This window comes from Chaetomium fimeti, assembly GCF_033439085.1.
Source record: "Chaetomium fimeti strain CBS 168.71 chromosome Unknown B0H64scaffold_6, whole genome shotgun sequence".
In the NCBI taxonomy this organism is placed as follows: Eukaryota; Fungi; Ascomycota; class Sordariomycetes; order Sordariales; family Chaetomiaceae; genus Chaetomium; species Chaetomium fimeti.
The window spans coordinates 2,156,278-2,180,303 of NW_026944334.1; the positions used below are offsets into that span (position 1 = coordinate 2,156,278).

Genomic DNA, 24,026 nt, shown 5'->3' on the forward strand with positions numbered 1-24,026 from the left:
AATGCTCCCATCGAGAAATTAGAAAAGAGCGCCAACTATGACCCTCCTTGTAGACTGTAGAATCTTCCGGCCTTGTGCCCTTGGCCAAGCCCTTTTTTGAGACGTGAGAAGGAGCCCCGATATGACGAAGCTGCTGCCCGGACTGAAATGTTCGGAACTGACAACGCTGAAGCAGAACTTTCAAGTAGCCTTGTACCTGATGTAGTCGCCGAAGGAACCGAAAGGGAGAGAGACAAAAAGGGGAGAGGCGACAGAAAAGGAAAGTGAGAAAGAAGAGATTTCGTCACTGTACCGCTCCAGCAAAACCCGACCATCATACCGGTCAGGCGTTACTCCTCCGGTGTATCATACCCAGCAGGATCCATCCTGCCGGCGCCCTGCGCGTTGGTGCCCCTCAGCTGCCCAGTCGTAGCAGCCGCCGCAGCAGTAGTCCCCCACCAGCCATCGGACTGCCTTGGGCTCCGGCTATTGCGCAACGGCGAGGTAGCACCAGCCGCCGGAGCCACACCGACGCCAGAGTGGTTACCAACGCCAGAGTAGTCACCCTGCTGCTGCTGCTGCTGCTGCTGCTGCTGCTGCTTCTCCCGCAGCGCGCAGAGTCGACGCCTCTCGATGGCGGCCTTGAAAAAAGCAATGATCTCAGCCAGCTTGATCTGCTGGTCCTCCGGGCAGCCGAGGATGTTGAACAGGCCCTGGGAGTCGAGCAGCTGCTTAGCAATAACGGTATCGGGCTGGCAAAAGGTGCGGAGGCGCAAGACGCGGGCGTTGGACTTGGCGGTGTCGATGATGCCGAGGATGGCCGTGGTGGCGGCGGCGCGCGAGTAGAACTTGAAGTCGTGGACGTGGGTGCGCACCAGGTCCAGCTGCGTCTCCAGGTCGTAGCGGAACCCGACCACCTTGGGCCGGCCCTTGCGCTGCCAGTCCTCGGCCACCTTGCGCAGGCGGTCGGCCTCGAGCCGGCCCGCCGTGAGCTGCGCCGTGATGTAGTCGTTGAGCGCCGTGGCCAGGGCGAACTCGAGCTCGCAGTAGAGGAGGCTCTGCTCGCGGGGGCTGAGCGAGATGGCGAGCTGGCGCGAGGTAGGGCGGCTCTTGTTGTTGTTGTCGGATTCCCGTGACTTGCGCTGGGCGCGGTTGTCCTGGTTGGATTCGATCTGCGGGGTGGTTAGGACTAGATTAGCAGATAGTTGGGAGGTTACTTACCATCCCCTTTGCCTTCTTGACGAGGTTTCCGAGGAAACCAACACCTCGGGTAGGGGACCCAGCCTGTTCGGGCTTCGACGTGTTCTCGAGCCAGCCGCCCTCGCCGATTAGAGTCTTGGAGGCTTTCCGGATGGTCGGCGCACCCTGCGGGAGGAAGGGAGCCAACGGGGTGTAAGCCATGTCCGGGCCGCTCGATAGTTGGTCCGGCGTCACCCGTTGCTGCTCAGACACCTCTGAACCTTTATCCGAACCGCGGGCCGAGTTCTTCTTATCGGTGTATTCTTGCAGAATGCTGATATGCCTGGGTTCGCCGTCTTTTTGGATATGGAGGGGGCTGATGTAGGAAGGGTGGCGCTCTCCGCACGAATCCTGGGAGTAGTACGAGGAAGAATCGTCGGCCGTGAGGAGCTGGGTAGGCTGACGGACAGGTGAAGAAGACCTCTCCGGCGGGTTATGAACGACGACCGTTGGCTGTTTGCCAATTCGAAGGGCGGCCATTCTAGCGTGAGCTCGTGCAAGATCCGTGTCGATTGGCGCAGGCGCACTCCGAACTCCGCGTCCGCCAGACCGAGTCGGTGTAGTCTGGGTCATTGTGGTATTCCGGCCAAAGCGAGTCTCTTGTGACTTGCTGGGCGACGCGCTTCTGGCATGGGCCTGGGCGCCCTGGATAGTACGCTGGCTCTCGGGGGTTTTGGTAAGGAACTTGACAGGCGAGCGAGAGCGCGCCCGAGAAGGCGTAGTGGTCGGTTGGTACGTCTTCTCCGGCGACCGAGACCGCACCCTCGGCGCCGTATTCTCGTTGCTTGCTCTATTCATGTTCTCGATGTTCTGTTCGTCGCTTCTAACCCTGCCCCGGGGGAGGGGCGGTACAATGTCGTCGTCCGTGGATAAGCTGAGAAAAATGAGTAGAAGCTCGGAACAAGTAGCGAAAATGTAAACACTTACACGGCTGTCAATTTGTCCATCTGCGAGTCGGTCAAGCTAAGCTGTAGGTAAACGCCGCGGGGCCCCTGTTCGTGTCGAGTCGAGGGCGAAGATTCCTTGAGAGATTTGGAAAGAGGGATGAAGTTGCCTCGGATTGCCGAGTCTTTCAGATGCGAAGTGCCCATATCGTCGGGGTGGTCGGGGTTGGCGGGGGGTTTGTTTTCAAAAGTCTGACCGCGAAAAGGTTAAAATAAGGTGGGGGAAAGTGCGGCGTGTTGGGAAGGAAGACTTACAGCGAGAGGTATGATGTGGCCAGGGACGGTGGCAGCTTCGGGGGGGAGATTCACCACCCAGTTTGCTGTGCGGGACGCGTAGTAATCTTTTTCTGCCGGCGGAACTGGTTGAGAAGGGACTTGGGAGAGTATTGGGAAGGGAGATTGCAACTTACGGAGAGTTCGCAGTGTCTTGTTCCCACCTGTAACGGGGGTGGGCGTTAATTCGGTGTCCGTGGTCACAGCTATTGTCCCAGTCAGCAATGGGGTCGATTCGGTACGAGGTAGCTATTGTGTGTGTGGATAAATAGGAATGACAGAGCTAGAGCGAGGGCAAACGATACTCACGGCCCTCGGCAACGGAGCTTCCACTTGACTTCGATTGGAGGAAGAACGGCCCAATTTGGCTCGGGAGGCCAGTGTTCGTCCGGTGCCCCATGTCCTCGCCGGCCCGACTACATAGAGAATCGGGATTTGGGTTTGGGGAGCAGGAAATTGTCGTTCCAGGGAACGGTGTCTGCGTACCTATCGGGCCGTTCGGGGACTCGAAGACCTTCTCGTCCGATCCGACCCCGTCGGGTTTGAACAGGACGCGGGGACCCGCCTTGTGGCCGCAAGGGCGTTCATGCAAGCACTCTGGGTTCGAAAATGAAGACCAATTGTCGTCGTCATCCTTGAAGACCACGCGCGGCCCGGGATTGCGCGTCTGTACACTCGAGCTTGGGGTGTTGCCGGTTCCCATCTGCATCAAGTAGCCTAATGGCGCGCTCGAGATTAGAATCAAGGATGGGTGAGGCAATGCAGGAGGCGAGAATGGACTTGCCCTCAACTTCCTCGAAGGGCTCCCTGCTGTTATCGGCATCATTGTCGGCGTCGTGGTCGGCTTCTTCCTTGATGGATTCCAGTGGTGAAACACTGCCTTCTCGCGATGAAGTGCCTAGCGTCACCATCTCCGGCCTCGCTGGCGATAGGATCAGTCGCCTCGCAAGGCCTATCTCATGGGTAGATTGCCGCTGATCGTCATCCATGTTATTCTTTTCCGCTACCGCTGGACGGTAAACTGCTCTCGAGGTCTAATGCTTCTCAGGTATGAATGAAGGCAAGGCACGAATGAAGAAACAGAGACGCGTTGTTCAACCGAGGAGCGGGTCGAGCAGTGCTCTTGTGACCCACGACGGGTGTTTTTCAGAGAGTGTAAAGAGAAGGAAGATTTGGCGGGTTAGGTGTGCGCAGAGGAGAGTGATAATTTCGCATTGAGAGAGTTCCCAGGCAATGGTGTCGTGGGTCAGGCCACATGAAGATGGGATCGCGAGGGCTTCTGCGCCCTTGTTCTCCGCTATTACTGCACTGACCGGCCACGTTGGTGAGGAAAGCTCTCAATGGCCACCGTGACATGATGGGAGTGATCACGGTGAACATGGTGTTCGTGAGGTTAGAGAGTGTTGAAGTTGAATTGTCATTAAAACGAGGTTGCGAAGAGGATTGGTGTGCAGTGCAAAAAGGGCAACCACGGTGATATCACCATCCCATTTTGGACATTTCTGGTGAGCATGTTAGCATCTGATTCATCTTTTCACTTCATTATAGTAACATGGAGCCCATGCTGCCTTTGATGGAAGATTCAGTTAGGTGCCTTACCTAACTAACCGGGCGGTGGCACCACAAAGGAGAAGGAACGACCATGACCACCCAGGCATCACTGCCCTAACTTCACGCACCACATGATGGTACTCGGGAATAAACCACCGAGAATAAACTGGTGAGCCCCCGAACCGTCATTCAACCATACCTGGTGCCTACCTAGGTATGCAACATTAATTATGTTGGTGTCGAGTCCGAGTTCCCGTTCCAGCTAATGGCGGCCATCCTTCGACCCTCTCTTCTTCGGTACTGCAGCTGAGATTTGAGGCCAACAGGACAATTAAAGGTCCATCAAGATGATCGGATGCCTCCTATCGTTAGAGGAGACGTCGAAGTGTTCCGGTGGCAGCATTGAGAGCCCGTCCACGAATGACCGCGATCCTCGGGTTGCCAGCAGTCGTCCCCCCACACCATAACCGACCACGGCTTCCAACCCCAGTCTCGCCAGCCTGGCTTGTCCGTCGAGTCTAACGACACCAGTCGAAAATTGCAGACCCAAAATTTCCAGTTGACGACGGGCAGCTTCACAGGGTAGACGACAACGGACTCGTCGACGGCAGGGGGCGGGGCGTCGGCGTCATGTTCGTCACCATGGGGATTGTGGGACGGCAGCGGATGACGGGAGCCAGAGCGCCAGATAAGGAAGACAAGCGTTACTTCGGCCGTACAGGAAGCCGATGTGCAAGCGACTGTGAGCTTTCCAGTGAGCACACCGCGACTTCGACCTCCCCACGACCCCTGTCAGTTCGCCCTTGCCAAGTTCGACATTGACGGCACGCGGGGATATGCTGTGGGTGCCCGAAAGGCCTAGCCGCTGTTTGTTACCATGCGGCTCTTGCCACGGCTTTCGGGTAACGGCGACGCGCAGAAGGGGCGATCGTTTGATGGATCGTTGGTACCAGCGATCCCACCCTCGCCCTTCCCAATGCCTCCCCCATCAGGTGCACCGTTTGGCGGACTCGGCGGAGTGGCAGATAGGCTGTCACGTCTGCGCTAGCTCGCTAGTGAGGACGCGGTCACATACACTACGTGACCACACAGCAGACCGGTGGGAGAACCGGCCCAATCGCATCGGCTCGCGCGAGCGACGGCAGCCCGGCCGGGTTTGTGGTGGCCATCTGTCGGTCCGCTGGTGGAACCCCAAACTCTGGAAGAAGCCGAGTCGAAACCGGCGTTGGCCCGTTTTTCCTTTCCCGATTATCCCAGCCGTGGTAACCCCACAACGGCCCCGCTGCTCATTCCCGTGTTTAAGTCCCGACGACGCCCCTCACCCCTCGCGCCAGCCAGCCACAGCTCTCATGGCGAATCTCGCTGGAGAAGGAAGTTGGATGGACAGCGTCACAACGCCGCCCCGCTGCCCGAAAAACAATGCCCAGCCTGCCAGGAACCCCACACAGGGATAAGATGTCGCGAGACCGAAAGGGTACCAGGGGGAACCCGTGGCTTTCTTCTCCTTCGCCTTCAGCCGCCCGCCTTGCCGGGCCACACATGATCGCTCGTCACTGGCCCGAGTTGGCCTTCCTTCCCCCTTCGCCCTCGCTTTCTTCCTCACCCCGAGTCAAGCTCCCATCTGGGTCTTCCCGAACTGCTTGCCGCGCTTCCAAGGCGTGCTCATCCCAACCGCGTCTCATCACCTGGCGATGTGATTTGATCGCGCCTCTCGTGCTATCTCCGTAGTTCTGGACCGGCGTTCGGATTATAACCCGGATCCCGGAGAGCTGTGAACCGTTGTGCTCAAATACCTTCCGACATCCCCCCCCCCCCAAAGTTGTCCGGGGTTTAATCAGCCTGTTCTTCTTCGGTTTACCACCCGAACTTTATCCTTTCCCTCTAGATACCCGTGTCCCTGTTCTTTCTATCGTTTGTTTCGCATCCCGTCCTTCAGAGATACCCAGTAAACCATGGCCGCCCAAACGGATAGGCATCCTAGTCCTAGTCACTATGACATCGGTAAGCTGATACGGGTTGCCTCAAGCGCAATTCAGAATACTGACAGGACTTGGTAGTCATTGTTGGCGCCGGCCCTGTCGGCTTGATGTTGTCGACCTGCCTGGCAAGATGGGGGTACAAGATCAAGCACATCGACAACAGGGCAGAACCCACACCCACGGGCCGAGCCGACGGAATCCAGCCTCGCTCGCTCGACCTACTCCGGAATATGGGGCTCAAGTCCGCTATCATGGCCCATAAACCTGCCCGTGTCTACGAGGTCGCCTTCTGGGACCCGCCAACCGCCGGCAAGGGCATCGTTCGGACCGGCACCTGGGCCAGCTGCCCCAGCTTTATCGACGCCAGATATCCCTTCACCACACTTCTTCACCAGGGCCTCATCGAACGTGTGTTTATCGGTGACCTTGAGAAGAACGACGTCAAGATCCAGCGGCCGTGGACCATCAAGGGCTTCACTTCCAACGAGAAAGAGGACCCCGAGTACCCCGTCACTGTCGATCTGGAGCACGTCGATGGCACCTCGAAGGAAACGGTCAAGGCGAAGTACCTGTTCGGCGGCGAGGGCGCGCGGTCATTTATCCGTGACCAGTTGAAAATCGGCATCAAGCACAAGGACCCCATCGCGTATGTGTGGGGTGTGATGGATGGCGTTGTCGAGACAGACTTTCCCGATATCAAGGTACGTCAACTTTTCGCTGTGACGGAGTAGCTCGCCATGCTAATTTAGAATAGATGAAATGCACAATCCATTCCGAACACGGCTCCATCATGGTTATTCCCCGCGAGAACAACATGGTCCGCCTCTACATCCAGATCGCCTCCTCCACCGACCCCGACTTCAACCCCCGGAAGACTGCGACCGCCGAGGAAGTCCAGGCGTCCGCGAAACGGATTCTGCAGCCCTACTCGATCCAGTGGGAGAGGGTAGAGTGGTACTCGGTGTACCCCATCGGCCAGGGCATTTCCGACAAGTACACCCTAGACCACCGCGTGTTCCTTGGTGGCGATGCTTGCCACACCCACAGCGTGAGTTATCCGGGTAGTACAGCCAGGCTAGAAGAAAAACGAGCTAACCCTGTGAACAGCCCAAGGCCGGCCAGGGTATGAACACCGCCTTCCTGGATGCACAGAATCTGGCTTGGAAGATTCACGCTGTCGAGGCTGGTTTCGCCAACCGTAGCCTGCTGGAGACGTACGAACCTGAGCGCAAGAACGTCGCTGAGACCCTGCTTTCTTTCGACAACAAGTACGCCAAGCTCTTCTCGCAGCGCCCGCCCGCCGCGGTAGAAGTTGCCGCAGCCTCCGCCCAAGCCAGCAACGGCGGCCAGTCAGGGAACGAGTTTATCAACACCTTCAAAGAGTCCTGCGAGTTCACCAGCGGCTACGGCGTCTTCTACAAGGCCAACGCCCTCAACTGGTCCCCCTCGCACCCGGCCCAGTCCCACGTCGTGCACCCCAAGACCACCAAGCTCGTGCCCGGCCGCCTCTTCATGAACGCCGACGTGACCCGCGTCGTCGACGCCAACGTAGTCCACCTGGAACAAGAAATCCCCCTCAACGGCTCCTTCCGCCTCTTCATCTTCGCCGGCAAGCCCTCCGCGACCGCCCAGGCCCTCCGCGACCTCGCCGCCAACATGGCCAAGAAGAACTCCTTCTACACCGCCTACGCCCGCCCAAACCTCAACCACATCAGCCACCACGAGCGCCACAACCCGCACTCGCTCTTCTTCACCGTCGCCACCATCTTCGCCGCCCCGCGGCCCGACGTCGAGATCTCGCGCGACCTGCCGCCGCTGCTCGCCCGCTACCGCGACCACGTCTACGCCGACGACCGCTGGGACCGCCGCGCGCCCGACGCCGCCGCCTGCGCCCACGCCAAGATGGGCCTGGACCAGGAACGTGGTGGCGTTGTTGTTGTCCGCCCCGACGGCTATGTCGGCGTTGTGGTCGCGCTCGAGGAGGGCGCGGCGACGGTGGATGCGCTGAACCAGTACTTTGGCGCGTTTTGCACGAAGAAGTTGGGGGAGACGCAGGCGCAGCTTTGAGAGAGAGAGAGCCCGGCGGGAGAGAGCAGCAGGTCAGTGTTTTTCTTTTTTTGGGGGGGGGGGGGAGGGGGGCGGAGGGGGGCGGAGGGGGGATAATAACGACCGTGTCATGATTATTTAGAGAGAGACAGGGTGTCGGCTTGTTTTCTTTGGTCTTGGTGTCGGTGTCAGTGAGGAAAGGGGATTTCTGCGTGATAGAGGAGGAACTCCTTGCATTGCGTTGGTGGAAGGGTTTCACATCGTATATATTTATCTGTATGTATATATTTGGCTTCGATAAAGTCATGTACATAGCTTCCTATTTCATGTTAGTATGTTTGTATCACCTCGCCTCTCTCGCGTGACACGCTATTTGATCTCATTGTCATGTCACTGGCGCCTAGACACTCCAACTCCTTCCGACAATCACTGGTCGGTCGTGTTTTCTTTCACTCGGATTCATGATATGCCTAATACCAGGAGACAACAGATTCGCATGCATTGGTGGTATTGAATGCCTTTACCTAAATAAGTCCCACGCTTGCTCGCTAAAACACCAAAAAGTCAAAAGAATCATGTGCAAAAAGCAAAAATAAACTCAAAAGGCCAGCCCATCCGTACCTATTTCCCAATTCTTCGTTTGTCGTCCTTCCCCATGTCTTTCCATACGCCAGGTACCGCCATATCTCCCATGTGCGTCCGAAACGTGCGTGGTATAGGGAAAACGGAAAAGACGCCAGATTCATCCCATAGCCTGCTCTCCTTCCTTTCCCACGTCCCGCACCATGCATGATCCGACTCCTATTGTCTAGATGGTAAGTCATTAAAGACCCCGTAATGTGCCGCTCGCCTCGGCCGCTCAAACAGTGCAGGGGTGGGTGTGCTAAGCAAGCAAAGAGGCTCCTCGCAAGCTTTCGAGAGGGAACATAGGAAATAGAAAAAGGGGGGGATAAATCATGATAAGTTGTTGCAAAACAAAAAGTGCTATTAAATGTAGCCGGAAACATGATGCCCAGATTTTAGCCCGATGTCCAACTGAGGAATCGGACTAGCCACACCTTCCCATCCTAGTAAATTCGAACAAGGGCGCAGGGGGCTACTCCATATGCTGATTCGCCCCCATCATACCTCCCTCAAATAATCCGCCCAAGACATCTCCCGGTAGGATCTCTAGCCACGGCGGCATCATTTCGCTTTGTAGCCCAAGCATGTCAAAGTTGACCTCCTGGCTGTTGAACGTGATGGTATCATGAATAGGATTCAAACCCATGTACGAGTACGAGCCGGACACCAAGCCACTCTGTGCAAAGTCTGCCTCGTACGTGTTGTGATGGTGATGATCGACACCACTGTCGTGGCCGTGGTTATGACCATGGGCGTGGTGGCTATGGCTGTGTGACGCATGTGACTGACCCATTCCTGATTCTGTTGGCGTGCTGGAGGGCGAGCGCTCATGCCCCATAGCGTCGTACGCTGTGTGCATCGGCGCGGAGTAGTTGTACGACGAATGATGCAGTGGGCCGTGGCTGGGCCGCGACCCATACAAAGGCGCCTTGATTTCGTGGTGCGGGCTGCCCTGGTCCAGGTCGCCGGGGGATGGTGACTCGAACTTCAACATCGACTTGCCGATTGCTGGCGACTGAGAAAGCCGGTGCGCCTTGGATGAATGGGACTGGTAGCGTACGGAGGAAACGTTGGGTTGCAGATATGCCGGTGGGAACGCCGGGGGCGTTTCTGGGAGACTCTGCCGGATGGGGTCGTAAATCATGTTACCAGGGGGAGTCGCCGCGGATACTGGGACAGATGACGGCTGTGGTGGGAGGGAGGTGGTGGAGGCGGAGGCAGAGGCCCCGGGCTGCGCGCCGAGGTTACCTTGGAAGAGGACAGTGAGGTTAGAGTTGGGCGAGTTCGTGGTGCCAGTAAGCGAGTATGCGATAGGCGGAACATTTGGCGAGGCAGGATGCTCGAATCTGGACAAGCGGCCCAGCGGACCTCGCCGCGCCAGTTTCATGGCTTCGTATTCCTCATTGGTGAGTATCTCACAATCCCAGATGCCCTTTGACTTCTGGTCTAAAGCCGTGAGGATGTAGCCGGCACCGCCCCAGTATTGTTCTAGTTGCTGAAGGGACTTGTGACAGCGCTGGTAGTTTTGGTTGGCGGCAGACGCAAGGAGCGAATGTTTCAGAGGGCGGGTGTCGTGAGTCGAGCTGAATCTTCCAGCGGGCGACCTGAATTGATCGGCTTTGAGGTCTGGGGTTAATGAAGCCTCCCGCGACGGGTTTTGCGAGGTGTTCGCGACCGACTCCATGAGAAAAGCGCATGCGGCAATATATATGGGCTGCGACGTGAACGGGTTGCCAATCAAGCTCTTGGGGTCGATCAACTCGGCGAATGCCAGGATATCGGCAATTGTTTTGGCGCTTGACATGGACAGCTCGCGACTATTTGGCAGCTCTGGGCTGTTCGCCAACAGTTGGGTTGGGCTCAGATTATGGAATGGCGTGAGCAAGGTGGGCTGATGAAGGATGATGACCAACGCATGGAACCAGAAATGCAGCAGGATGAAGGTGGTCCCTTGATTTGCATTCACATATTCGCGGAAGTTGACGGCATTGAAGTGAAGGCGCTGGTCCTGCTTTTGGTAGATCGCCGTGAGGTCCCTCTCCATGATCTTGAGCTTTTGCATCTTCTCTTCGGTGAGATCGTTGGCATTCCGGATGTTGTTGAGGACGTCCGACGCGCGGCCGTACAGGTGGATGATCTCGATGAAAGGAGGAAACGGGTCGGGCCAGTTCGAAATGGGGTCAACCGTCGGTGGCGGGAGCGACAGCTCGTAATCGTCGTCGCGGAAAGTCACAGGCCTACCTGTGCCCGAAGAGATGACGCGGTCCAAAACGAAGACGGACCAGAATGTGTCGATGCGCTCCTGTTCCACTTCCTGCTGCTCATCCGGGCTTAGGGTCTCCTCGTCGTTATGGTTGTTGTCGATGCCATCCGTACCGTCGGGGTCCTTGCGACTCCAGCATCTCGTGTACCAGGGGTCGCGCTCGCCTTGATACTTGACGCCTTCCATCTTCTGGAGCCCAAGATCAACGGCCATCCTGATGGCAATGCCGAGATACATCCACAGCGCGCTATCCTGATCGGCACCAAACCCCTCGTACGCCACCAACAGGCAAGCCTGAACAGCAGCAACCGAGGGGCAAGGGAAGGTGTCGACGATTGCAGCCTTTGCTCGCTGGGCGAACACATGGCCGTATTCGGACCGTTTCAGCTTCCCGTCGTTGTTCGTGAAGATGGGCAGTTCGGAGAAACGGGCGGCCAGGGCACACACGGCGTCGACCAGGATAGGCTCGATCCGTTTCTCCTTTAGCATGAGCAGGAATCGATCCTTTCGCAAGAAACGGTAGTTGCAGCCAAGATGGAGAAAGAAAGTATCGACGAGGGAGATGATCAAGGAATGGACTGGGCCGGAGCTGTTCACGTCGTAAATGGGCAAATCTTCCAGCGCGTCCACGGCGGTCTCATGATGCAAAGTATGGCTGTGGTGGATACCGGGGCCAAACAGCGACCCCGGCGAGGTGGTCGAGAACGAGCTGCCCCGGCTCTTTCGTCTGTTGTCGCGATACACATTCACCACCATTTGCTTGAAGCCAGGGACGATGGCGGTGGGGCCGAAATATCGAAAGTACGGCACGCGGTGGCGTTCCAACTGGACGGGCGACCGGTTGTTTGTGCTTCGGCTGTCCTCCGAGTAAGAGCCGTTCCGAGGCACGTTGGAATGCCTGATGATATTGGCGGAACCCGGCGTTTTGCTATCTCGGTCCCAGTCGTTGTTGGGCTCGTGGAGGCGAGTTGCTATGACCGTCGTGCTCGAGCGTGAATCGCTCCTCGACACGGCGTCCTGGTCGACGAACCCTGCCGTTCGCGGCATAGCCTTGTTCATCCAACGCCGTCGTTCCCGCTCGTCGTCGTCATCCTCCTCCTCCAGAAATGCGCCGCCGGCGCCATTGTTCAGATTGGGCGTGTCCGCCGGCTCACTTTTCAGTACCACAAACTCATCATATCCAGGGTCCCCCCTCTTCCTGTCCACGAGATCCGTGTACCCTAGACACACGTGCCCATTCTTCTTGCAGGTCGAGCAATCCGGCTTCTCACCCGCACATCTCGTTTTCCTCTTGCGGCATGTCAAGCATCTGTGCACTCTTAGAATCCTGTCTCAATCTGGCATGGAGACCCGTCCATTGCCGGGACTTGACAGCGGTGCGCACTGGGCCATGGGGGATGCCGGGGTGGCCGGGGTAGCCGGAGCAACGCCGGGGGCGGGTACGGGAAATGGGAGACGAGAAAGGCCTTTAAGGACATAAGCAGATGGAGAGATACATACGCTGCATTGATCCTCCGTCGCTTAGACGGGGGCTGGCCCTGGTTATTCACAAAGCGGATTTGCTTCGGCGGCGGCGGCACGGCTCCGTTGATCGGGGTGTTCATGTCGGGCGCTCCTCATAGCAAAACCATGGTGAGCCGGCTAGGGCGCTAGGGCGGACTCGAGTGAGGTGAGTCCTAGGTGGCGGGATACCCGCGCTCCGGCTTGAGCAGGAATCGACTGAAAAAGAGGTCGGGATTTGGTGTGGAAAGGGTGGAAAGGATAAGAATAATGAACGTGGGCTTGGCACTGCTGCAGTGTGAGGAAGCGGTCCCAAGGCCTCGGAGCTTAGTCGTGACGATCAGCAGACGCACAGCATGATCATAAAGCAGATAGCAAGTAGAGAGCCTGGGAGGAAGTCATCTCGGTTTGCCGACTGGGAGGAGAGAGGTAGTAGGTGTTGAGGCCGGCCAATGCGGTGGGCAACTTGTGGCGGTTGAGGATCAGCGATCCTTTGCGGAGCTTCTGTGCTGTTTTCTTCACGTCATGTGCCCAGTTGGCTGGAATTATCTTTCGGAGTTGGCGTGCCTTGCCCGTGAATGTGGCTAATAGAGCACGGGTAGCGCACCAAATGGCGCGATAAAAAGAAGTCTGAAATCCTCAGGCTTGGGATTTTGAGGGGGAAAGGGGGGAAAGCGAGAGAAGCCAGAGAAATTGAGGCATGGGGGGCGGGGAGAAGAGCGGAACAGAACACGGAAAGAGCCCCGGGCAAAAATGAGAGGTGCCGGCAGCTTTCACGATGCCTTGCAACGGTTGGGCTCCCCGGGCAAGCGAGGAGAACGGGTGAGCGAATGATAGTGGCCCAAAAAAACCACCAAAAAACCCAATAGCTGACGAACAGATCAATATCAGGGGGAGATGTGTGCTGCCGGTCGGTCGAGCCGTGCTTTCGGACAATGCAAGCTTACGGCAGGTACCTACCTATCTTGGTTCATCGTTCCTGCTCGATCCATGACGGTAGCTTCCATCATCGTTCCTGCTTGTTTCCCGAGCATGGGCTAGGCTATCTCCTTCCAGTCTTCAATGACCCCTCTTTCCCGTCATCCCAGGCCCACCCAGGTTCCTCAGTCACAGCGCCGAGCAAAATTGAAAGTGCTAGTTGAATGGAAGGTGAAGTGCTTGGCTGTGTGCGCCGGTGCGCCCTCCTGCAACATGTAAAGTCCTCTGGTTGCAAGAAGCCGGCCATGTCGCCTTGTCATCTGTCCGTCCCGGTGCACTGTACAGAGAGGGCAGGGGGGCGAGAACGGGGACGGTTTCGTCTCCCTTTTGCAAGCGGGTCCATTGGCCATCATGCAACTTGCCAAAGCTTCCATGCCAATCGCTGTTGCAGGACGGCTTCTCCAAAAGTGACTTGTTCCGCCACATTCATGACAAGGCGAGGCACATGCCGTTCTTCTCTTGCCCTACTCTACCCTTTTCTCCAACAATATGATCAAATCCGGCAACGTCTCATCCGATGGTGCCAGAGGGTGAGATGCCTGTGACACGGTGGCCCCACACCCAGGGGCTCAAATCCACTTTCCCCATTGAAGACCGTTTTACTTGAAGTCGACCGTTTTGATGTTCGAGCCCCAATATTCAATCTTCTGAAGGAAACTGAAGAAAAATGAGAAATAAATGAAGAAAAGTAGCGGGGAAAAGCGGCACATCCGGAGCTTATACTCCTAGCATATCGGAACACTGCTGCAGGCAGGTTGCAGCTTCTCTTGTTGCCTAAAACAGTTTAGCGCTCCATCGTTTTCCCGCACGGAAGGGAACCCAGCGTCCCGACCCGGCCGAGTCGGGCCTGCTTCATCCCAACCAACCGTTTTGTCCTTGGAAACGGCTGACTTTTTTGTTCCAAATCGCTTTCACTCAGTCCACCTTTTTTCAGCTTCAACGAATTTCTCCCAGAACTGGGGCGGCTGTGGGCGGCAGTGGGCGGCTCAGCCGGACAGGCCCGTTGCACGCAGGCTTGATCGCAAGTGGCCGGACATGGCCGTTTACAGTGATCTCATGATGAACTAATTATTCCAACCTTCTCATTCGCAGTTTCACAAGCGCCGTCTCCAAGCTTTCACAGATGACACTCCCTAGACTCCGCCGAGCCCCCCCCCGTGACATGACCCGGATAAGCGACGTTGGGAGTGGGCCGATGCCATGGCAGAACCCCAGAATCGGGCTTGTCAATCCTGTGGATGACCCCGCGTTCGAGGCTCTCGGTTCTCCATCAGGACGACCCGGCGCTGAGGTATCCCTTGCCAAAGTGCCAAAGCGACGACATATGTACTTTATGTAAGATTAGTCAAACCTCAAGAAGCTTGATTGCGACCGACAGCTGTCCAGTCAGCAACATTACTCGAATGCATGATGGGGTCATATGTGCGGCGTTCGACTCCGCGCTCGACTTGCGGAACCAATGACGACCCCAACCAACCCTCGAAAGACGAGCAGACCGGAAAAGACGGCCACGCTCAGCACCTCAGTTCAACACACAGTAGGCCGCTCGAATCGAATCCGTCCACCATCGTCGATCCTTCCAAGGCCACATCCAACTTCTGTGTACTTTTGTTTCTCTTTCCCATTCTCGAGCTGGTTGTTGTCGTCGTCGTGGGGGTTCATCTCAAGACCCAACTTCCGAATCTAAAATAGCCTAAAGGGAAACTGACCAGCAGAGTCCCACATGCACGTTTCAGCAAGCAAGACCCTGCAGCGATCTGCTCAAAGCCCACTCCTCCTCGCCACCACGTGAGGCGGCTCGACGGCGGCTCGACTTCGTCGGGCTCGCAGACACCCTAAACACGCTACCTTCGTGTATCTCAGGGCCTAATGTGATACAACTGGGAGCCCTATTAACCAGAACCAAAGGGTACACGACACATCCTCCCGTAAACTCACATGACTCCGGTGCTGTAACCGGCCATTGGTGGTAGAACGTGTTCCCATTTCACATCTACTCCTCACACAGGCACTTGCAAAGTTGGTTTTGGATATCCCACGGTGCACGTACAGTCACTTCAAAGGATGAGATGGCTGCGGCTGGTATATTCCTTATCAGTATTGTCGGCTGGCTGAACATGGCGCTTTGAGTATCGGGGTAGGCAAATTACACAAGCCATTTTCTCCCGGATTAGCTCAACCAAGCGGCCTTCCGGCCCGATTCACGATACCGGGCCCTCTCTCTCTCACCCTGATGATGCGAAAACACGAAAGTAAACAGTCTCTAACCAAACACAAAATGGTTTGGAGGGCAAAGCCCGTGTTTGAACAAAATAATAGTATTCTCGAACACAACAGATCCTGTACGTTTATACCGAATACATACATATATACGTAGTTTTGTAACAACTGAACTCCCTTTTTCTCCCCCGTCTGCCCCCACTGCCTGCGCCAGTAAAACAATCCCCCTTCCCTATGCCACGCACTCCCCCGGGCGCCTTAACGACCGCTTGAGTTGAGTCTCAGGCTTGCGCCACATTCCCCGGGACGGACCGGTCCCCCGTTTCACCAACCTGCTGCCGGATGTGGACCGAACAACTATCAACCCTCATACTATCAACCCTCATACCAATCCCATTACCCCGGCCGAAAACACATTTTGTATCTTGTTTACCTGACGCCCGTTCCCTGACATTTCTCCACTGGCGTCGACATTCGTATTCTCGGGAGCCATCGCGATACCACCAACGCACAACCGCCCAGCCGTGCCCACAGTCCCCCAAAACAACCCCCCTTCCATCCATCATTGTGTACACCTCACCCAAAAACGATGCTAACCCCCATCTCCCGACACACCCGCCTCCACAACTCCTCCCCACTCTCCCCGCCACCCACATCAGCAGCACCAACCCCTCCATCCCCACCCCCCTCACCACCACCACCGACAGCAGCACCATCCATCTCCCCATCCGCCCGCCGCCAAACCTCCCCCAAAATCCCCCTCGCCCGCTCAATATTCCGCATCCCCTGGCGCCGATCGATCTCGACAAAAGCGCGCTCGGCGAGGGCGCGGTCACGGGGCGTGACGGCCTCGCAGGCGGGCACGAACAGCGGCCAGAGGAGCGCCGACATGGGCCCGCGGTGGCAGACGGTCGAGACGCAGTGCGACAGGGCGAGGTGGGCGTGTGTTTGTACTGAGGGGTGGGTGCGCGGGTGCGAGAGGACCGTGCGGTACAGGTAGACGAGCGCCGCGTGCCGGTAGGCGAGGGCGTTGTGGTGGATGGAGGAGATGCGTGATTGGTCTTGGGCGGAGGCCGTGCTGTTGTTGGGGTCGTTGTTGTTGTTGGGGTTGCTGCTGGTGTTGTCGGTGGTGGTGTTGTTGCTGGCGTTGGAGGTGGGGACGTCGGCATCGTTGATATCGTCGGTCTCGGCCTCGGTCTCGGCTTCGGCGTCGGCGTCGGCGTCGGCGGGTCCGGGGTGGGGGGAGGGATGCGGAGCGAGGTGGGGATCTATCGCTGCTATCGTTGGTACTTCTGTCGTTGGTACTGTGGTGTCTGTGGTGGTACCGGCGGTGGTCTCGGTGTCGGCGTCGGCGTCCGGCTCGGGGTCGGGCATAAAGTCGGGCGGGAGCTGGGGCTGCCATTGGAGGAGGGCCGTTTCGATGGCTTGGGCCGTGGACTCAAACTCGGTGCGAAGAACGGCGGTTTTTGAGGGATTCCCGTTTGTGTGGACGGCATTTTCGAGCTCGGTTTTGAGGGCCCGTAGGCCGGCGAGGCGGTGAATAATGGGCCACAGGGTCGTGGCCATGCCGAGGAGCGTGTCCACATTGCATAGCGGCGAGAGGGAGGGTGCGCCAAGTGGAGGGAGCGGTTGGAGACATCCGGGCGTGGGCGTTGCTGAGAGCGGCGGTGTGCCGTTGGAGAGTGCCGTGATCACGTCGTAGAAGCGAAATGCCTGTGTCATGTGAGCTTGAGGTTGGCCTCTACGAGTCATGGACACCTAGACAGGTGAGGGCTAACATACGCGCTCTAAGAAGATGCTCGTCGAATCTGCCGGGTCCGCGGCGGTACCCATTATGGTGAGCGCCCCTTTGAGGTGGCCAGCTACGATGTTGGACTGGCCTTTTTGGACAAGCTGCGTCACTGTCAACCCCTAACCCAGCTGTCACGTTATATCGGAAGACTCACGCATTCGTAGTACACTAGCAGCATGATAGCTGCCAATATCTCGTTTCTGCTGACCTCACTGCTGTGATGAATCAACTCCGCAACGCCCCGGATGGCCATATTGTGAAAATAGAGCGATTTTTCTGCATTCTCCACGCCCCGATATTCCAGGTGCGCGCAGGCTAGTGCAAAGATGGCGTACGTTACTGGGGAGTTCCCGCGGGTAAGTGGCAACACCAGCTGCTGGAAGGGGTTGCCCGACTCCTCGCGGAAGACGATCAGATGCGATAGGACGTTGCAAAAGTGGTCCACGAGTGCCCGTCGATTTTGCTTGTCCGAGAATTCCGAGAAGGTTGGCGAGAAGAACTCTCGGAGCGGAGAGGCGACGGGGCAGGGTGCGATCATGGCCAAGTCTGGGTGCAAGGACTTCGACCTTGGGACCACCGCAGTGCTAGTAGTGGCTTGACTGTCATCCGGGGCATCTTCCCTGTGGCCGTCCAGATATTTGCTCGGTGCGAGGGAGGACAAAGAGTAGCCCTCGAAAGTGCTGTCTGATGGGCTCACGATGACGGGGTCATCGAGGGAGTATGCGAATATGCTTCCAAAAGCCCCATCATCGTGTCCATAAAAGTCCGACTCGTGGCTGTAGTGGCTGGCTTGCGACAATCTTCGGGTCATCAAATGCAGGCCAGAAGGGCTTCCAGGCGCCGCCGAGTCACGACGCCTTCGCTGGCGCGGTTTTACGGCTTCGTAGGCGCACTCAGAGCCCTGTTCATCGCAGCGGCTGCATTTTGGCCGCTTCTCGTCGCATTTCTTCTTCTATGTTTCCTGTCAGCTCGAAGCCTCGAAGCTAGGTTGATGACTCTGCGGTAGGGCTGCTCTGAACAAACCTTTTCCTTACTTCATGGCGGTTAGAGTGGGGGGTCACTAGGTATGGAGAAGATGGATCACGACAGAAATGGCTAGAGTTTCACGTACCAAAATGTACAGCCTATGTGACGGGACGGTGAGGTTAGTACCTTCTTTTGGTGTCGAGATACTAGAACCCCAAGATGGATCTATGCGGGCTTTTAAGAGACCACTTCAAATACGTACCGCCTCTTGATCGCCTCTTGGGCTGTTTAGGGGGCGCAAGTCTTGTATACAGCAACATTTTCGTGTCTGCTGAAGAGTTGTTCACCTTCCAGTAGTATTTCCGGGCTTGATCCTTGAGGTCGTGCTTCTCAATGGACAACGCCTGCCCTCTGTTTCCTATTTCCGCCATTGGAGACGAAGATGCGATGACCCAGCAGGCTTATAAGTCACTGCAATCACCCATACCACGTTGTGACGGCAGCCGGTGGCGATTGCTGGTCCTTTCGAAAGCTTGGAGAGGGAAGGCCGGCTCGGATGTGTGTAGACGCTGTCGGGACGCGCTGCCGGGACGAGGCGAAGGTTAAAACGAATGACAATCTCTGGCGCCACAAAGCCAACTTTGGAATCATCACTTGTCGATTGGGAAGAGGAAGCAGGCTACATAGTCGGACAACGGTGACGACGGGCAGGTTTACACATGACAATGTTGGAGAGTTTGACGTCGGTTCAGGGTTCCGGGGCAATGGTCGGATGGGGTCGAGTCGAGATGAACGATCCACATGCTGCTTCCAGGTTCTCCTCCTGCCGTTCACGGGGATGACCAATCGGGATTGCATCTGGAAGCTCGGCAAGGTGAGGGCTGCGGAGAAGGTGTGCGGGGGGGGATGGGGATCGGGGACTGTCTCCGGTCTCTTCTGGGCAACGCGTGCCTGGAACTCCGGATTATGACGGCCTTTTCAGGGATGAGGCCCTGAGCTCGGGCTCACGAGGAGGTGAAAGGGGCTCGGTTGTGTCTGTCATTTGTTACCCCAGATAGCAAATCAGCCCTTGCCCCTGGGCTGGTACCCGAAGTGCATCCATATCGCCTATGCAGAGGCATTCCTCTAGTGTCGCATTCATGCAAAAGCTTCGATGGTGTCGGGCCATCTGCCGGACCGCTCAACGCTTTAGTCTGGATCTCGATGGCCAGAAGCGATCGCCCAAAAAGTTGTTTGATTGATGCCAAAGCCAAAATCAGGGCGGCTGCTCCACTGTCGGGGAATTGCTGGGTAAGGTACGAAGCCCAGGCTCCCCGGGTTTCCCAGGGGTTTCGACCGGCAACGCGCACGATCCGCTTCTAAACGGGAAGATCTTGCGAATAACGGCCGTCCCGTGACCAGGCTTTTGGGATCCAGGAACAGCCATCTCGTGGGACGATGAATTGAACTCGATTGAGCCGGATATTGCGCCGAGGGACGGCGATGTTGAGGGGGGCGGCCTCGGTGGCATGGAGACACAGCATTTTTGGCCTTCCTGTTGCGATGGCGGGGAGGTCCGTTGCAGCTCCGCATTGTCTGTGCATACCCGTACCCTGTCGTCCTGTTGCGAGGAATGGCCGTCACATGAATCGTGTTCGCTTCGTCGCATCCTCCGAGGCCTGCAGCGCCTGCTTGGAGCATTGAGAATGAGTCCTCGTGATCCGGCATTTTAAGCGGTAAACGAAGAGCCAAGCTCAACCTGGAAATGGAATTGTGTGGGTGAATGCGAGTTGTTCGGGCCGCCAGCCAGGGTTTCCCAACTGCTTGCAGTTGGCGGACGGCGGGGCCTGCAAAGGCGGATAATCCCTTTTCCCCGGATTTCCCCAGCTTTCAGGTTCTCTTTGCTTCCACCCACAAACGTGTTTGGTCCCCGCCAGTGCCGCCCCATTTCGAACCATCCCATCCTTGCTCAAATCTGGGACTCAACGGCGAGCATGCGAACATGAGACATTTTGGCGCTGTGACGAGATGCATATATGTACAGACGATGGCGCCACCATGCTCTCCCCGCTAGTGACCGCGTGGTGCGATGCAAGAGGAGATCGATCTCAGCAAACCCACTCCCATGAGTTCAGTGCCTCTTTCTTGCACCACCCATTGATCCCGCCTAAGCCCGCCCGGGTTAGGTGTCTCCAGGCCGAGGACCAGGGTTTGGACCAGACAGCTCGACAACGTCAACCACAGGTCTTCATCGAATGACTCGTTTCCGCCGAGCAGTCCGGCGTCGGTAAGTGAGGGCGTGAAAGCTTAATTAATCAACACCAAAAAGTAAGCCTCGTCAGCTACTGCCGTGCTGTTCTCATGATGTCCAATTATAGGACCTCTATTTCTGCGAGAATGGTTACCCAGATGCGCCATCGGATACTCTTTGGACCGCTGCCCCGCCCCTCCTTCATCGTCAACTCTGCCGCTCCGGGATTGTCCCGCTGCAGTTGGCTGCTCGCTCGCAGACTATGTAACGCTGTCATTGGTGGCCTCACCCACCCTCACCAACGCAGCCCGCTGCTTCTCGGGGGGATCAGCAGCACCTTGCTTGCGGCCACAGAGTTCCCGGGCGGCAGTCTTTGAAGCTGAGGGGCCCGTCATTCGGTGCGTCCTGCGATGACGACCTCGCGGATAGGCCAATCACCACATTGCTGACTGGGACACAACCTCTCGTTCGGGCCCGACGCCACGAATCCAACCTCGAGGGACCAGGCAGTGAGATACCCCGTCAGACGTGGGAAGTGGGATCACTTCGTCCTGCGAGTCGCTGCAAACGTCTGCAGTAAAAAGTGGCCACCCAACAGAACCCCCTTCGCCCGCCCTATCAAGCGAAGGAGCATCTGGCAATGGGGGGATTCCCGGGAATCTGGGCTCGCGGCCTTCCGCCTATTCGTCCCCGTTCCGTGAAGTGTGCTCATAACTGGTCGGTACCTGGCTGCCTGGTATCTTCATGGTCAGCCCAACCCACAATCCCAATCAATTTGGCCCACGCAAGTGGAGGGGGAAGACCTTCCCGATTCCAGTCTCAGCCCTACCTCTGGACTCGGCGTGGTTTTGGTGTGGAAGACCCCACCGACGCTGAACTACCACCCAAAGCAGCGAACTTTGCTCCCATCACACCCCCCCAAGTGGCGCCCAGCAAGCTCAGCCCCCTCCCCCCTCAGCAAAAACAAAAGGCGCTGCCTGCTCGATTTGGTCGCGTTCGAGAAAACGCCCCAAAACCTAAACGAGAGACCACCCGGCGACACAACAACGACCGGCCCCCGTCCTTGCGCCGGTATACATACGAGGCGCATCCCGTCCGCGCCGCCCTTCCCCCTGCGCATTCCCGTCCGAGAACCCTGTTCATCCAATTGCCCGGCCCCGGTTGATCTGATAAGCGCCGATCCGATAGCGCGCCCCGAGTCCGTCAGCGAGCGCGGCCGCCATGCGCAGCATCTGGTCCTGTTCGTCGTGCGCCGTTGTCCTCATCTTCGCGCTTTGGGGGGGAAATACATCGGCGTCGCATGTGGGAAGGGAATGGAAGGATGTGCATAGGGTTGCGAAAGCGCAGGTGACGGCGCATCCGGCGCGCCGAGATGAGGGAGCTTGCCCGGCCGAATATACCTCTTGCGCCGCGGCGCTGAACGGCGGCTGCTGTCCTTCTCGCTATGCCTGCGGGCCAGATTCATGCATCGCGACAACGGCCGGGCCTACAACAGCCTGCGGGAGGGTAGGGTTCTTCGCGTGCAACCCCGTCAACGGAGAACGTAAGTGTTCTACGGCGTTGAGATTTGGCAGCAAGACCTAACACAACGGGAATGAATCTAGCCGGTTGCTGTCCACTCGGTTCTACATGCGAGGAGGGCTTTGAATGTCGCCCTTCTCCCGGCATAACTTTTACGAACTTGGAGTGCCCGAGCGATTACTTCCTCTGCCCAGGTTCGGATGGATGTTGCAGGAACGGCTTGGGTTGTGGCCCGGGTATCTCGTGTTATTCGACAGAGCCGGTGACCACAACTTTGACGCAAACCACCACGACGACATCTGGCACGGAAGTTGTGACCGAAATTCAGACAACCGAGACAGTCATCACCCCGACGATTCCCAGCGAGACCGTCGAGGACACAGGCGCGGCCCTCAAATTCATGCCGACCAGCGTCCCCAAGTTCCCAGCAAGTACGCCATCCAGCGAATCCGATGGTGGTCTGAGCGGCGGCGCGATCGGAGGCATCATCGGCGGCGTGGTTGTTCTGTTGATTGTGGTGGTAGTCGCAGCGTTCCTTATCATCCGCCGACTAAAACACGTCGAAGACATTATGGAATCCAAGCGTGGCTCATCTAGCGGCAAGAAATCACAATCACAATCACAGGCGCAGAAGGAGCACTACGGCCGCCAACTGCACTCCGACATGGACGACATGAGCGTCGACCCCCTGATGGTGCCACCATCCACCACCGCCACCAACAACAACAGCACCTCAGCAACCCCCCAGCCAGGAGGAGCGGCCAGCTCGCGCGGCCGCGCCGACTCGGCCGGCTTCACCCCGTCACCCAACATATTCCCGGACGACCGCTCCCGGCACGCGAGCCCGGACTTCAGCGGCGGCTACTTCGACGTCGTGCCCGGACAACAACACGCCGCGCACAACCCGGCCGCCGCCTCGCTACAGCAACAGCCCATGCAGGCGGCGCGCATCCGCGGCAGCACCGACAGCGCCAGCACCACGCAGCGCCGCGGCTACGCCTACACCCACTGGCGGCAGCAGAGCAACGCCAGCGAGCTGTCCGCCGACGGCAGCGACAACGGCGGCCTCGGCAGCCCCTACTTCCCTCCCACGGCGGGCACGGCGGGCACCGGCACCGGCGGCGGCATCCCCGAGCTGGACGGATCCGGCGGCTTCGTCGAGCTACCCGGCGCCGGTGCGCCAACAACAACAACAACACCGGGACCCGCGGTGCCGCCACATTCCGGCGGCGTGAGGAGCCGCTCCAGCAGCAACACCAGCATCGGCGCGCCGCGCGGGCATGTGCGGCGGCGGAGCGATGGTGTAACGAGCCCCGGTCTGGGCCAGGGCATGGGCATGGGCATGGGCCAGGCGGACGCGGGGCTGGAGCCGCTGGACGAGGGCGCTGAGATCCATGGGTACTACGGCCGGCGCGATCAGCAGGCGGGCCAGACGGCGGCGGGGCTGGAGGGGATGGGCGGGCAGTTTGGTGCTGAGGGGGGACAGGGGTCGCCGCCACAAGGGCCGCAAGGGTCGCAGGCAGGGAGGGGGTAAGAGGGTTGGTGATGGGTTGGGTTGGTGTTTGGGGTTTTGGGTTTTGGTGGTTTGGTGGTTTATGGCTTATGATTACAGATTCTTTTGGTGTGGTTTTTCATGTCCATGTTTCTACTTTCTACTCCTTTTATTCTTTTTTGGCTCTTCTGTTCCCTACTTTTTCCTAGTATTTTGCTCAACATTGGATACCCATCTTGACCAGCTTCGAGATACACACGAGCTGCCTGGTCGACTGTCTTTATCTTGGACACGGTTGCTTTCCTTGGCAGGTTTACCCGGTTTTCCATCATTCTCATTCAAAATATGGAGGATGGATTGGATCTGTAGGCATACGTGAGGAACTGGAGTCTTTTGGTCCGTGACGGTACTTTTTTCCCATTTGTGGCT

At 57.6% G+C, this 24,026-nt stretch overlaps 5 protein-coding genes across 5 annotated transcripts; 2 read left to right on the plus strand and 3 right to left on the minus strand.

The window, feature by feature from the left end:
- Positions 1–12: 12 nt before the first annotated feature.
- On the minus strand, positions 13–3,409 carry B0H64DRAFT_364170 (uncharacterized protein). The gene is made up of 7 exons (XM_062801824.1): positions 3,220–3,409; positions 2,745–3,152; positions 2,573–2,641; positions 2,418–2,509; positions 2,146–2,354; positions 1,201–2,092; positions 13–1,151 (listed from the first exon to the last, which is right to left on the minus strand). Exons 1-7 carry the CDS (start codon positions 3,344–3,346, stop codon positions 330–332), a joined length of 2,619 nt encoding a protein of 872 aa, XP_062657020.1. The 5' UTR covers positions 3,347–3,409; the 3' UTR covers positions 13–329.
- A 2,280-nt stretch (positions 3,410–5,689) lies between these two features.
- Positions 5,690–8,072, plus strand: B0H64DRAFT_215150 (FAD binding domain-containing protein). The gene is made up of 4 exons (XM_062799490.1): positions 5,690–5,987; positions 6,044–6,666; positions 6,720–7,013; positions 7,073–8,072. The coding sequence occupies exons 1-4, from the start codon at positions 5,939–5,941 to the stop codon at positions 8,030–8,032; spliced, it is 1,926 nt and encodes a 641-aa protein (XP_062657021.1). The 5' UTR covers positions 5,690–5,938; the 3' UTR covers positions 8,033–8,072.
- A 744-nt stretch (positions 8,073–8,816) lies between these two features.
- Positions 8,817–12,917, minus strand: B0H64DRAFT_215158 (fungal-specific transcription factor domain-containing protein). Its single transcript, XM_062799491.1, has 2 exons — positions 12,399–12,917; positions 8,817–12,207 (listed from the first exon to the last, which is right to left on the minus strand). The coding sequence occupies exons 1-2, from the start codon at positions 12,500–12,502 to the stop codon at positions 9,108–9,110; spliced, it is 3,204 nt and encodes a 1,067-aa protein (XP_062657022.1). The 5' UTR covers positions 12,503–12,917; the 3' UTR covers positions 8,817–9,107.
- Positions 12,918–15,957: 3,040 nt separating this feature from the next.
- On the minus strand, positions 15,958–18,970 carry B0H64DRAFT_215177 (fungal-specific transcription factor domain-containing protein). Its single transcript, XM_062799492.1, has 6 exons — positions 18,617–18,970; positions 18,500–18,512; positions 18,412–18,421; positions 17,543–18,340; positions 17,379–17,489; positions 15,958–17,309 (listed from the first exon to the last, which is right to left on the minus strand). Exons 1-6 carry the CDS (start codon positions 18,783–18,785, stop codon positions 16,173–16,175), a joined length of 2,238 nt encoding a protein of 745 aa, XP_062657023.1. The 5' UTR covers positions 18,786–18,970; the 3' UTR covers positions 15,958–16,172.
- A 2,835-nt stretch (positions 18,971–21,805) lies between these two features.
- B0H64DRAFT_327289 (uncharacterized protein) lies at positions 21,806–23,639 on the plus strand (the record flags this gene model as incomplete). The annotated part of the gene is made up of 2 exons (XM_062800776.1): positions 21,806–22,127; positions 22,189–23,639. The coding sequence occupies 2 exons, from the start codon at positions 21,806–21,808 to the stop codon at positions 23,637–23,639; spliced, it is 1,773 nt and encodes a 590-aa protein (XP_062657024.1).
- Between the last annotated feature and the right edge of the window lie 387 nt (positions 23,640–24,026).

What these genes read in the sequence shown, in the direction of transcription:
- B0H64DRAFT_364170 (XM_062801824.1), bottom strand. Translation starts at nt 3,346, where the DNA reads ATGGTGACGCTAGGCACTTCATCGCGAGAAGGCAGTGTTTCACCACTG. An exon ending in GCCCTTCGAGGAAGTTGAGG is followed by an intron (nt 3,153 to 3,219) that starts GCAAGTCCATTC and finishes GCGCGCCATTAG; the next exon opens with GCTACTTGATGCAGATGGGA. An exon ending in GCCACATCATACCTCTCGCT is followed by an intron (nt 2,355 to 2,417) that starts GTAAGTCTTCCT and finishes TTTCGCGGTCAG; the next exon opens with ACTTTTGAAAACAAACCCCC.
- B0H64DRAFT_215150 (XM_062799490.1), top strand. Translation starts at nt 5,939, where the DNA reads ATGGCCGCCCAAACGGATAGGCATCCTAGTCCTAGTCACTATGACATC. An exon ending in CAGACTTTCCCGATATCAAG is followed by an intron (nt 6,667 to 6,719) that starts GTACGTCAACTT and finishes AATTTAGAATAG; the next exon opens with ATGAAATGCACAATCCATTC. An exon ending in ATGCTTGCCACACCCACAGC is followed by an intron (nt 7,014 to 7,072) that starts GTGAGTTATCCG and finishes CCCTGTGAACAG; the next exon opens with CCCAAGGCCGGCCAGGGTAT.
- B0H64DRAFT_215158 (XM_062799491.1), bottom strand. Translation starts at nt 12,502, where the DNA reads ATGAACACCCCGATCAACGGAGCCGTGCCGCCGCCGCCGAAGCAAATC. An exon ending in CGACGGAGGATCAATGCAGC is followed by an intron (nt 12,208 to 12,398) that starts GTATGTATCTCT and finishes AAGAGTGCACAG; the next exon opens with ATGCTTGACATGCCGCAAGA.
- B0H64DRAFT_215177 (XM_062799492.1), bottom strand. Translation starts at nt 18,785, where the DNA reads ATGGCGGAAATAGGAAACAGAGGGCAGGCGTTGTCCATTGAGAAGCAC. An exon ending in TGCTAGTGTACTACGAATGC is followed by an intron (nt 17,490 to 17,542) that starts GTGAGTCTTCCG and finishes ACAGTGACGCAG; the next exon opens with CTTGTCCAAAAAGGCCAGTC. An exon ending in CGAGCATCTTCTTAGAGCGC is followed by an intron (nt 17,310 to 17,378) that starts GTATGTTAGCCC and finishes CACATGACACAG; the next exon opens with GCATTTCGCTTCTACGACGT.